This window comes from Acomys russatus, chromosome X (assembly GCF_903995435.1).
Source record: "Acomys russatus chromosome X, mAcoRus1.1, whole genome shotgun sequence".
NCBI classification, from domain to species: domain Eukaryota; kingdom Metazoa; phylum Chordata; class Mammalia; order Rodentia; family Muridae; genus Acomys; species Acomys russatus.
This window is the reverse complement of record NC_067169.1, coordinates 45739082-45752966: the sequence shown is the minus strand read 5'-3', so window position 1 is coordinate 45752966 and position 13885 is coordinate 45739082. Positions and strand designations below refer to the sequence as shown.

At 40.3% G+C, this 13885-nt stretch overlaps 2 protein-coding genes across 4 annotated transcripts in view; both read right to left on the bottom strand.

Moving 5' to 3' along the window:
* Klhl15 (kelch like family member 15) overlaps positions 1 to 13885 on the bottom strand; it is a 932444-nt gene that overhangs the window by 794037 nt on the left and 124522 nt on the right. The gene's annotated exons all lie outside the window — the stretch shown is intronic.
* Apoo (apolipoprotein O) overlaps positions 1 to 13885 on the bottom strand; it is a 50278-nt gene that overhangs the window by 30936 nt on the left and 5457 nt on the right. For both annotated transcript variants that reach the window (XM_051142444.1, XM_051142445.1), the window contains 2 exons: positions 4823 to 4930; positions 1982 to 2101 (listed from right to left, as the gene is read on the bottom strand). In XM_051142444.1, the coding sequence (XP_050998401.1) occupies positions 1982 to 2101; positions 4823 to 4930 (228 nt within the window). The remainder of the gene's footprint in view (positions 1 to 1981; positions 2102 to 4822; positions 4931 to 13885) is intronic.

The following is a 13885-nucleotide window of genomic DNA, read 5'->3' as shown; positions in this document are numbered from 1 at the left end:
ACAAAAAACAAAAAACAAAAACAAAAAACAGAGGGCTAGAGATATGGCTCAACTTTTAAGAATGCTTGTGGTCTCCCTCCCCTTGGGTAGCAGAATTTTAGCAGAGCCATAATATCTGGCATGAATCTGGAGTGATGGAACCTAAGCTTTGAAATAGCCTTTTGTCAGTGATTGTTATAAGAGATTTTATGGAGTTGTTCTTCTGAAGGATTCTCAGAGATATGCCAATAAACCAGGAAGTCTCCTATGGCTGAGAACTGATTAGGTGATGAGTCTTTCAAGACCAAAGATGGAAGAAACAAGAGATTCAATGATAAAGTCAAATTTAAACAATATCTATACACAAATCCAGCTGTACAGAAAATACTAAAAGGAAAACTCCAACCAAAGGAGGTTAAGTACACACATGAAATAAATAATTTCACACCAGCAAAGCCAAAAGAAGACACACAGAAACACACACACACACACACACACACACTCCCCCCGTCTCTCTCCCTCCCTCCCTTTACCACTATCAACAACCAAAAAACAGAAATTAATAATCACTGGTTATTAATATCTCTTAATATCAATGGACTCAATTCCTCAATAAAAAGACACAGGCTAACAGAATGGATATAAAAACAAAATCCATCATTCTGCACACAAGCAATACACCTCAGCCACAAAGACAGACATTACCTCAGACTAAAGGACTTGAAAAAGATTTTCCAAGCAAATGGACCCAAAAAGCAAGCTGAAGTAGCCATTTTAATATCTAATAATATAGACTTTCAACCAAAATTAATCAAAAGAGATGAGGAAGGAAATTTTATACTCATCAAAGGAAAATTCAACCAAGACGACATCACAATTCTGAACATGCCTCAAATACAAAGGAACTCTCATTCATAAAAGAAACATTACTAAAGTTTAAATCACACATCAAACCCCACATATTAATAGTGGGAGACTTCAACACCTTACCATTACCAATGAACAGGTCATCCAGACAGAACCTAAACAAAGACATAATGGAACTAGCAGATGTTATGACTCAAATATACCTAACAGACATCTACAGAACCTTTCACTCAAACACAAAAGAATATGCCTTCTTCTCAGCACCTCAAAAAATCCTCTCCAAAACTGACCACATACTTGATCACAAAGCAAATTTCAACAGATACAAGAAAACTGAAATAACCCCCTTTATCCTATCAGACCACCACCGACTGAAGCTGGATTTCAATAACAACAGAAACAAGAGAAAGCCTACAATTGGTGGAAAGTGAACAACTCTACTGAGTGACTACTGGGCCAAGGAAGAAAGAAAGAAAGAAATTAAAGGTTTCCTAGAATTCAAGGAAAATGAAGAGATAACATACCCATACTTATGGGACCCAATGAAAGTGCTACTAAGAGGAAAGTTCATAGCACTAAGTGCCTTTATAAAGAAACTGGAGATAGCCGGGCAGTGGTGGCGCACGCCTTTAAGCCCAGCACTTGGGAGGCCAAAGCAGGAGGCCAGCCTGGTCTACAAAACGAATCTCAAAAAAAGAAAAAAAACTAAAAGAAAAAAATTTTAATTAAAAAAAAATAAAGAACACTTGTAAGTTAGACACTCTTAACTTAGGACCATTATTATTACACCTTTTTCTAAAAACAAAGTCAGGGGTAAGTATGATGGCTTACATCTGTAATTCCAACACCTATGCTAGTCAGTGAGTGAGGCAGGAAGACTGCAAGGCAATCTGAGGACAGTCTGGGCTATGTAATGAATTCCAGGTCACCCCTACAGAGTGAGATCCTAAGAAATGAACAAATGGGGGTGGGGGTAGCAGAGAGAGAAAAAGAGAAAGAGGGAGGGAGGGAGGGAGGAAGGATGGACAGACAGAAGAAGAGAAGAAACAAACAAAAAATTAAAACATATAGCCAATGTAGACTTTCATTGTTTTTCAATGTAGACTTTTCATTATTAACTCTTAAGTTGATGTACCTGACACCAAGTTGTATATGGCTCACAGTTGTGTCGGAGTTGTGAGAAATGTTCTTCAAGTTCAGTCCTTGGCTCCTCCACATATTTAGATTGAACCTCAGGAACTGAGTAGAGTGAAAGCTGCACATATTAAAACAAAAGAAAAGCATATAGCATGAGATTGTATAACATATGATCAATTTTGTAGGCTACTATTTCTATAGTAAGTTGTAAATTACAGTTACCCTAAGAGTTGCGCGCCATCTCTAACTTTAGATTATCTTTGTACCTTGCTTCCTCAATAAAGACAAGAACAAGAAGGCAGGACTACAAACTGCCCTGTCTTCTCCCTATCTATGCTACTGTTTTGTTTTGGTGATGTGGGGTAGTAAACCCAGGGCCTCAAGCATGCAAGGCAAGCCCTCTATCACTAACCTGCACCTCCAGCCCCCTTTAACCACTTTACAGATTGGTAAGTGGTATTGTACCTCAAACTTAAAGCAGAAAGAAATTCTACCAGATCTAGCCAATGGTCAGAACATTCTCCACAGTTGAGTGGAGAGTGGGATATGACTTTCTCACATACTCTGGTGCCTCACATTTGACCATGTCCCCTGGAGGGGGAGACCTGGTGGCACTCAGAGGAAGGACAGCAGGTTGCCAAGAAGAGACTTGATACCCTATGAGCATATACAGGGGGAGGTAATCCCCCTCAGGAACAGTTATAGGGGAGGGGAATAAGGGGAAAATGGGAGGGAGGGAAGAATGGGAGGATACAAGGGATGGGATAACCATTGAGATGTAACAAGAATAAATTAATAAAAAAATAAATTAATTTAAAAAATGAAAAAAAAATAAAAATAAAAACAAAAATTATTACTGACACACACACAAAAAAAGAGTGAATGGAGGAGGGTTTTTTGCGGGGAGCTGTTACATGGATCAAATATCAGACTGCTACGGATCAAAACAGGTGAACAAATTCACTGCTTACTTAGTAAAGAGCCTTCTCAGGAGCCACCTCTTTCCCCTCAACCATACTACTGTTCTGAGGCCTGAGAGGAAAGAGAAGCTAACTAGCTTTATATAAACACTATAAAAGTAACCTTACCTGGACACTCGGGAACATCTGAACATCCCTTTATTCCAAGACAATAGAAATCAAATCAATTTTTTAAAAAATCCAAATACTGCTCCCAGATTTAAAAAAGAAGATAAACAATGGCGAGAAGATGTCTTATTTCATTGATCTAGTAAAAAATGTGAATATTTTCCTTAGTTTAATAAGCAGTCCAGGATCAGGTAGGTAACTCTAAAAACTGAGTTGCACGAGACCCACAACTGGACACTGTACACAGAGAGAGAGAAAGCTCTAAGAATGCTCAGTCCTAAAGGGGATGTCTTCACCAAACCCCTCCCCGCTCAGGGTTCAGGGAGGTATACAGAAGAGGAAAGTTATAAGAACCAGAGGGGATGGAGGACTCCAGGGAAACAGTGTCTTCCAGACATAACATGACTGAAGCACATTATGAGCCAGCATGCACGGGCCTGCACAGGTTCAAACTAGATGGGGTCCCAGTGCTGAGAGAAGGAAGTGGATAGAGGTTCCATCCCTAACGAAGACGCTGTCTCCACTGACCTGTTGCAAAGGAAAATTAGGTCTCACCAATGAAGTCTCACTGGATTTATTAAATCCACTTAGGAGCAGGCCTCATGCCCAGCAGTATATAGCCAACACAAAACGAATTTAATGGTAGTTTTGTAGACTTTCTGTCTTCTATTGCTTGGATTGGGCTTCTTTTAGTCTTACTGGCCTTCTGTTTGAATATTAGTTTCAGATTTTGGTTTTATGGTGGGGGGCATGGGAAAGAGGGAGACAGAGAGAGAGAGAAAGAGAGAGAGAGAGAGAGAGAGGGAGAGCACATGTTTCTTACGGTTTTTCTTTTCATTACAGTTTGGTTTTTTGCCTGTTTGTTTTCTTTTTCTTTTTTTCTTTTTTTTTTTTTGTTGTTTTTTTGAGACAAGGTTTCTCTGTGTAGCCTTGGCTGTCCTGGACTCTCTTTGTAGACCAGGCTGGCCTTGAACCCCCTATGTACTGGGATTACAAGAAGGGATCACCATACCTGGTTCTATTTGTTTTCTAAAGAAAGAGAACTATGGAATCGGAGAGGTGGGGAAGTGAAAAGGTTCTCGGAGGAATTGGGGGAGGGAAAACCATGATCAGAATATATTGCATGGGGGGGGGGCTGGAGAGATAGCTCAGAGGTTAAGAGCACTGCCTGCTCTTCCAGAGGACCTGAGTTCAATTCCCAGCAACCACATGGTGGCTCACAGCCATCTATAACATGATCTGATGCCCTCTTCTGGCCTGCAGGTATACATGTAGATAGAGCACTCATACACAATATATATATATATATATATGTATATGTATATGTATATGTATATGTATATATGTATATGTATATGTATATATATATATTGCATGAAAAAATTTAGTAAAAAGATAAGTACTTACTAAGAAAAAAAGTGAGTTGTGCTTACAATCCACTGGGATATAGTAAGCTTTCCACTAAAAACTAAATCTATGAGTTATTCCTTAATTATGCCCTTAGTTACATTCCACTATCATCTGTGGAAATATCAGAGTCCAGCAAATTCCCACAGAGATAACAAATAAACTATCAGGAAATATATAGGTCTTCCTTTCAAATATTTTCTAAGTGTGCTAAGGGTATATGTTAGTATCCAGTATCTCAAAGAGTAAAAATAAAACTATAAATCTTTTATTATCTTGATATATAATTTATAAAAACGCTAAGTCAGTTATTTACAATGTACCATACAGTATCAGCATGTTACCTCATCAACCTTCATGTAATTTTTGTGGGATGAGTCCTTTTTAGGTGCTGCATAGACTCTGAAGGTGAGCAGGCTCAGGCTGGCCGGCCCCACAGACCTCTGAATTACCTGAAATGCAAAGGCAATCATTAAATCTTTTCTCCAAGCTACAAATCAGGCACGTACAATATAAGCAGGCCCATAACCTAAGCCACGCCCATCCAGAAAAGCTTCATGCCTTTCCTGAGAAGATGCATTTTTGAAATTCTGAGGATGTCAAAACATAAGCATGTGTTCTGGAACCATTCAAATTTCAAGACTTTATCTTAATTTCCCAAAAAGAAAACATCCAAAGCCTTCAATTGAAAGAAATTTAAAAGAGAACAAATTAATGCCAATTTACATGATATATGTTATAATGCCTCTGAAAAACGTCCAGCTCTAATTCATCATCTTCCCTCAAACCAGCCTCTCTCTACCTCCTCTCTCAAGAATGGTGTTTGAAGTTCACTCTCAGAATATAATAGACCAATATTAACTACGATCAGTGTGCTTTCCAACTTCATCCTCCTAAAATGTTGTATTCTTTGATATCTTCCTCAATCCAAATCCCAGCCACTGATAGCTACCATTCTCCTATCTGCTTCCATCAGCTCAGTATTTTTAGATTACATTTAAGTAAGAGTAAACACATGAAGTAATGAACAAGCTAATTACCTCGATTTAGCCACACAATAATAGATACATATTTCAGAACATCATGCTTATATATAGTAAACACATGCCTTTTGCTCATTAAAAATAAAAAATAAGCTGGGAGGTAGTGGCACACGCCTTTAATCCCAGTTCTCAGGAGGCAGAGGCAGGAGAATCTCTTCAAGTTTGAGCTCAGCCTTTTCTACAGAGTGATACCAGGACAGTCAGGGATGCTACTCAGTGAAACCCTGCTTGAAAAACAAACAAACAAAACTGCTAAAAATAAACCCAAGTTCATCTTAACCACCACCCTCGATCCTTTTGGTCACTAAGCTCTGGTGATTGTGCCTATTAAATGATCTTATTTCTACTTGCTCTTCTTTATCCCCCACTGTACAGCTGAGCCCTTGAGCCCTCCTAGATTGTTTATAGCAGCATTCTAATTGGTTGCCCAGCCCTCTATGGATTCAAAGTACCATACAAGAAAAACTGATCTATCTAAACTACAACACTGATTAGATTCTCTCTATCGTTACCTGAAATTTTTTTTAAATTTATAACCTAAGACTTTTATGCAAACCAAAGACTTGCTATCACCAACCACAACCACTTTCTCTAACCCCACTCTGACTCTGGCCATAACATATGAACTTCTTTGTTGAACAAAGAACTGTTCCACAACTGCTTATCCATTGCCTCTTAAGAGATACAGGGAAGAGAAGAGAGAACAGTGAAGGATGTTGTTTTATCTAGGTAGCCATGTGTAGCCAGTGTTTGCTACTTTCTGTATTCCTTTTTCTCTCTTCCACCTGCCTCCGCCGTTATTAACCCCATAACACTAGATAGGAGAGAAAAAAGGATAGAGAAGAAAGGAGGCAAAGTTATCGTTAGGCTGCTTCCTACTGATTAGAGGCTTTGAGTTCCTTGGGGCAAGTTTGATCTTTGCTGTCAGGATATCTAATTTCTTGTTTCTTTGCACTCAACTACTTGACAAACCTTAACAAACTGCATCCAACAGAGCAGCCAGCCAGCCTACAGCATTCCAGCCTCTCAGGGCCCTAGTATTTATATAGGTACTGAAAAGTTCCCAGAATTCCAAATATCACACACTCACAGAAACTATCTGCAACTGGCAAAACCCCAGCCCTGCTAGAGCAAATCAGTCACCAGCTGTGAAGTGTCCTCCTCTGGAATTAAAACAAAAACATATTCTCGTAACATTCCTGTGGGTTTTTGTTTTTTGTTTCTAAGAAACAAAAATTACAAAATTCTCACTACAGCCATGCTTTAGAATCATGGAAATCATAGTATTAAGATTTGCAGTGACTGTAATACAAAAGACTAAGCCACTTGGTAACGCAAATCCTTACTCCAAGAACTAAGCTGCTTGGACCTCTCAGAGGCCTCTAATATACTGGCTAATTGGAGGCTTTGAAGATAGCTAAATAAGACCTGAACTGAAGCAGAAAACTAAAAGTCAGCTTAGACAAAAACTGAGTTGCCTTTGCCAGGTTTGCAAGCCTCAGGAAGACTGTCACTGGCCCATGTGGCTAAATCTTTCTCTCTGGTATGTTCTACTCTCCAACGCAATCTCATTCTAGTATGGTACATTCTCTAGTGTGGACCTCTTTCAACTCAACTTCTATTTCACAGAGCCCCGCCCCGTGGGGGGGGGACTTAATACTCAGAAGAAACTAAGCAGCTGGACCACTATTTGGTTAGATGGGGCCCTACTAACTGCTGTAAAGGGGCAGGATGCCATTATTTAAAAAGAAAACAAACCAAAAAAAGGCAGTGGTCTTTGACTCAGGGTTCTCCTCCCTTAATCAAGTAACTGGGATTACAGATATGTGCCACCATACCCGGTAGCTGCCATTACCTTAAATACATTCTTGTTTGTCTCTTTCTTCTGAAGCTTGACAAGGACGTATGATTACAAAACAAATTCAGCCTGGTAAGCAGGATCACACATGATGGCAATTAGAATAGGCCAACTAGAACCTGACTTCAAAAGGAGATACTTCTTGCACACCAGCTGGATGTCACAGTAAAGCAGATATGGCCGCTGGCTTAAAGAGCTTCTGGGAAATTCAGGAGGTTACTCAAAAGGACTCAAGCAGCTAACTATGGAGACTTCTTGAGTATAAGGTCAGCCATAGGCTATAGAGTGAGATCAAGACCAGCCTAGGCCTCATACCCAAGCCCTGCCTCTAACAAAATCCAAAAGCTCAGGCATAGATCAGTAATTCTTCAGCTCCAGTCACAAGAGTAGATCCCTAGAAGTTAGCCAAGGTAATTAATCTGGCAAGGTCAGAAACATTTAGATCATAATGGGTACACAGAAACTAAACTGTTTTGGCTGCTTTGCAAATTAAAGAGTACTGCTCAGAATTCTGCAACTTGAGGGCCATATTATTGTCCCAGTAAAACTGTTTAAAAACAAATGGAAAATTCAAGTTATTCTAGACACTCCCAAATCCTCAAATTCCTGACAACTTGCCTTCTAATGCTATCTAGTGGATGGTCTCTTCTATTTTTAGTAGGAAGCCTGTGCTGGCTGGTTTTATGTCAATTTGACAACAACCTACAGTCATTTGAGAGATGGGAATCGCAACTAAGCACTATGAAAATGTCTCTAAAAATCCAGCTGCAGATAAGTCTGTGATTACTGTAGGAGAGCCCAGCCCATTACGGTTAGGGCCACCCCTGGTCTCTATAAGAAAGCAGGCTGAGTAAGCTATAGAGAGCAAGCCAGTAAGCAGCACTCTTCTATGGCCTCAGCATCAGCTCCTGCTTAAATTCCTGTTCCGATTCCCTCAATGACGAACAGTGATGTGCAAGTGTAAGCCTAATAAATAAACCCTTCCCTCCCCAACTTGCTTTTGGGTCATGGTGTTTCAGCACAGCAATAATAACCCTAACTAAGACAAAGCCATTTATTTATTCTTCCAGAAGGCCATACCTTTCATCTTATTAGGCTTTCCATTTAAATTATGTAGCCCTTTCCTTTTCAATAAAAGACCTTTTGTATACCTATGGACATGAGATATCTCAGAATCACCTAACAACTGGATTAAAAGCATAGATTCCAGTACCTTCTCCTAAAGAGTCTGACTTGGTAAGTCTCAAGGGACGCAAGAACTTGTTGCCACCACAAACCAAGTATCAAAAATCCACAAGATGCTTAGGAAACAGATACTGAACATAAGCTGGTACGAATAATTAAGTGCACTTATTTTTAAAAACATTTTAAAGACTCTGAAATGAAATGAAAATTGTCCAAAACATTAAAAAAAAAAAGCATGACTAACTTATACTCCAGAATACCCGCTCATATTAATCAAGGTATGGTAATACTCTCCTCTTCCTTCTCCTTTTCAAGGGGAGGGGTGCTAGGGATTAAAATCAGGGGCTCAGGCATGCTAGGCAAGTGCTCTATACCACTTGAGCTACATACCCCACCCTGACATTCCACTCTTAATGCTCAATTACTACTTAACCTTCTACTAGCCTTCCACCTCCCTGCATCAAAAATTCTGGTTTTGTCTTTTAAAGATTTATTTAGGGGAGGTGTGTTCAGGTGCTTATGAACCACCTGATGTGGGTTCTAGGAACCAAATTCTGATCTTCTGAAAGAACAGTGGGAACTTTTAACTGCTGAGCCTCTCTCCAGCATTTTTTTTCCTTTTCTTTGTTCTTCTTTTCTCTTAAAAATTTCTGGAGGGCTTTTGTTTTCTTTTTTTTTTTTATAGTGGTGGTACTGAGACTAGAACCCAGGCCTTCAGGCATGCTAGGCAAGCTCTCTACCACTAAGCTACATGCTAGAGCACAATTTTACTTTTTGAGAGAGGGTCACCTGGCTTTGAGCTCAACATTTAGCCAGTGAAAACCTAAATTTCTGATCCTCATCTCCACCTCCTAGTGTTAGGACTACTTCTGAGGACTACCAAGCCCAGTTTATGTGAAACAAGGGCTTTTTACATAAGAGGCAAAGCACGCTACAAACTAAATTATATTCCCAGTCCCTAAATTTATTTTAAGATAGGCAGTAATCACAAAAGTATGGGCTTTTTTTAATTAGCAAAGCCACCCAACAGTCTAATGTTTCGAGTCAGTGTTACTGGGAATGGCCTCTGTAAAGAGCAGCAACAAAACAATCCACCGGTTTGAAAGATGAGGATTTTTTTAATACATCACAATCTTTGCAGCTATATTCACAGAGGATATATGGGCTCCCATTTAACAGCTGCTACTTTTACAATATTAAAAATAGTTTCAATCAAGCTTCTTTTTAATATCAAGTCACATACAATTTCAACTACAAACTAATCAAAGAAATCTGATTGCAAAACTTGTATGAAGAGATCTATAAAGCTTTATTTTTCTTTTTTAAATGTCTCTCTACCTGGCCCAAGTGGACCTTGAATTCTCCATCCTCCTGCCTCCAGATCCTTAGTTCTGAGATTGCGTGTATATCATCATACCTGGCTCTATGCTTTCATTACTGTACTCTAGGTATTAGCTCATTGAGCTGACTATCATACAACGTGTACATTAAAATGTGCAGCTTTTTCCAAAGTCATATAAAACCATCTTAAATCTCTATGAAAAACCAATGTTACATGAATATTTTTAAAGTAAATGTCATTTAAAATTAGATATTCTTATACTTACAAGAAAAGGTATAGCCACATTTCCCCCCTCCAAAAAAATGTTATAGTGATTCTGTGATCATTCATCTTTTCTCCAATAGTTTCCATTTGGGGAGTATTTATTCATTTGAAATTGAATACTCCTATGGCAACATGTAGCTCAGTGGTAGGGCACATGCCTGACGTGCTTCAAGATCCTGGCTCCCATCTTCAGCACCACACACACTGAAAGCCTTTCCCTTTTGATTCTCCAGTTGTTTAAGGGGTCAAAATCTAAAATAGGGGAGCTGAAGAGAGGGCTCTATAGCTAAGAGCCTGGGATGCTCTTCCAGAAGAACCAAGTTTCATTCCCAGCTCACACTTGTCTATAACTACAGCCTCAGGGGATCTAGTGACCTCCTCTGACCTCTGTGGGCAACAGGCACACACATAGTGCACAGACATGCAAGCAAACAAAGCACTCATATACAGTTTTTAAGATGTAAAGTGTATTTTTTAAGTCTATGAAACCTGGCGACATTTTTCAAGATTATGTGTAATGGAAGATTTGGGTTCTTTGTGAACTCAGTTGTGTTATGAAAATATGTCTTTGTTTTAATCCCAAGTGTGGGATTTTAGTCTGGGCTTTACTTTATCCACAACTGGTAACTGTCTCATGTGGGACATGCTAGAGGAGAGGAGAGGAGAGCAGAGGAAAGGAAAGGAGAGGAGAGGAGAGGACAGGACAGGACAGAGGAAGGGAGGGGAGGGAGGGGACAGAGAGAGGGCGACGGGGAGGGAGGGAGGGAGAAAGAGGGAGGGGGAGAGGGAGAGAGGGAGACAGAGAGAGGGAGGGAAGGAGAGGAAGAGAGAAAGCAAGAGAGGGGGAAAGAGGGGAGAGAGGGAGAAAGGGAGGGAGAGAGAGATGGAAGGAAGACAGGGAGAGAGGGAAAGAGATGGGGAGAGGTAGAGAGAAAAAAGGAGAGAGAGAGAGAGAAGGGAGAGAGGAAGAGAGGGGAGAGAGAGGGGGAGAGGTAGAGAGAGAAAGGGGAGAAGGAGAGAGAGGGAGAGAGGAAGAGGGAGAGAGAGGTTGGGAGAGAGGGAGAGAGAAAGGGAGAGGGAGAGAGGGAGAGGGAGAGAGACAGAGGGAGAGAGGAAGAGGGAGGGAGGGGAGGAGAACACGCAGTAAGGAGAGACCAGAGACAGATGGTGTGGCAGCTTGGAGATAGAGGGAGAGAAATGTTTGAATGCAGCGGCTGGGAGGAGACCGCTTGCTGTGTTTGCTGTTGATGGAGATTATTAGTATTGCCCCAACAGAATCCATTGATCCTCAATGGCTGGGAGAAGTAAAGGGGTCTGTGCCCCCCTCTCCCCATTATTCTTCTTTCTCTTACCCAGGGTTAGGGATTGGTGGCGGCTTCAATACCCCAAATAAAATAGTTTAAAATCAAAGTCAATAGTTATGCTTGTTCTAAATAACTAACATAAAACTGAAAGATAAAGTATGTACAGTTTTTTAAGGTAAAACTAACTGATGACAACAATAGTTTGGTCCAAACAGCACTACATTGGTGTTCATAAGAACATATTACTAGGGGGCTGGAGAGATGGCTCAGAGGTTAAGAGCACTGCCTGCTCTTCCAAAGGTCCTGAGTTCTGTGGGCCTTTGTCTGCAGGTAGAGGAGATGCTCCCTCCTGGTAAGCTTCCTGCTGGGACATAGTTAAGCAGACACCCCTGTCGATAACCCACCAGACCCAAATGAATTAAAAAGATAGTTCCTTGCAGACCCTTATCCACACAAAAGGTGTTAAAAGCTGGCTCTTTGAAGAAAAACATATCAAAGGTGCCCTGGAGACAATCCCTGGGAAGTGTCCTGGGAGTGTCTCCTGCTAGTCAGGTACCCTTGGTTTAAAAACCCAGAGGCTAGAAGGTTTGGCAAAAACACTCCCCATTTCTCCCTCTGTAGCTTCCTGTCTTTGTCTTTCTTTTATCATTAAGCTTAGTGAATTAAAATCTAGTTCTTTGACTCTTGACTGTCTTTATTTTAATCAAGTGTGGTCTGGCCTTTCAGAAGCCAAAGGCTCGCTTTCCCCCTCTGGAAGTGACACGGATTCCCATTGTCTCAAGCCAGGCTGAGTGCTGCAGCCCTGCTTCCCTCCCTGCCCAGAAGGCCTTCTTCCGGACTGGTTCTCAGAGCAGAGCCTTCTTCAGCTAGCCTCCAGAAGGCTGAAGGAAACTCTGTGACCAGATTCTCAGGCCAGCCTCCCGGAGAGAGTTCAATTTCCAGCAACCATCTATCATGAGATCTGGTGCCCTCTTCTAGCACGCAGACATACATTCAGGCAAAACACTGTATACTTAATGAATAAATAAATCTTTAAAAAATAGAACATATTACTAATAATTTCTTATAAACTGAATTAAAAATAAAGAGAAACATTTCAAATTTATTCACAACTCTAGAAACATCAAAATAGACTACCTTACCCTAAGCAGGCACTTGGTGAGTGTCTCCACATTACAGCGCCTCCCCAGCTCTGTATACAGTCAAATGCCCCACCACTGAGCTATCCCTCTAGCCCTACCCAGCTTTTCGTTCTATGAGGGCCATGCATCCAACACAACAGAAGCTTGTTCGGGGTAAGGGTTGAAAGTAACATTGATAAATCATATATAAGCAGAATTTATTGCCACCATTTGCATAGCATATTAAAAAAATAAATTTTACTTATCATATGTAAGCACAGCTTCCATTTCTAAATGCCTTTGAATCATCTTTTAAGCCTGTAAGAAATTCATTTTCTGTGTATTTAAAATAAGAACAAGAAACAGGCCTGGAGAGATGGTTCAGTGGTTAAGAGTACTAGTTGCTCTTCTAGGAGCTGGGTTTGATTCCCAGCACCCACATGGCACCTCATAATTGTATATAGCTCCAGTTCCAGGGCACTGGATGCCCTCTTCAGGTTTCCATGAGTACCAAGCACACACATGGTATACATCCAACCATCCATCCAGGCAAACAGTCTAACACATAAAATAAATAAATCCTTAAAAAAAAAAATAACAAAAGCCTATTGTACAATGACATTTGTTTTTTTAAGTAGGGGAAGCAGACTGTAGTTCAAATCCATTGATGTTTTTATTTTTAATAATTTATTTTTATTTTATGTGCATTGGTGAGGGTATCTGATCTTGGAGTTACAGACAGTTGTGAGCTGCAATGTGGGTGCTGGGAATTGAACCGCGGTCCTCTGGAAGAACAGCCAGTGCTCTTAACTGGTGAGCCATCTCTCCAGCCCCTTGTTTAATCTTTATTGAGGTAAAAAGTTGAGAATCCTTGAAGCAATGTAGTATATTTTACACTTGACCTTAGCCAAAAGGTTCAGGAACAATGCACTGTTTTGTTCAGAGCTCATACTAGTTCCCATTTGAGGATTTTTTTTTCAAGACAGGGTTTCTCTGTGTAGCCTTGGCTGTCCTGGACTCACTTTGTAGACCAGGCTGGTCTCAAACTCACAGAGATCCACCAGCCTCAGCGTCCCGAGTGCTGGGATTAAAGGTGTGTGCCACCTTGCTCAGCTTCTTTATTCCTTTTTTAAGAAAGATTTTCACCATAAATCCAGATTGTCTTCAACTAATTGAATCTTAGACATGATTTTTACTTTAAAAATATTGTTCTGAAGGCAGGTAACCGCTTCAAGTGAGTTTTAAAGAAAATTCACTCAATATACAAGTACACTATAATGCACAGTGGTA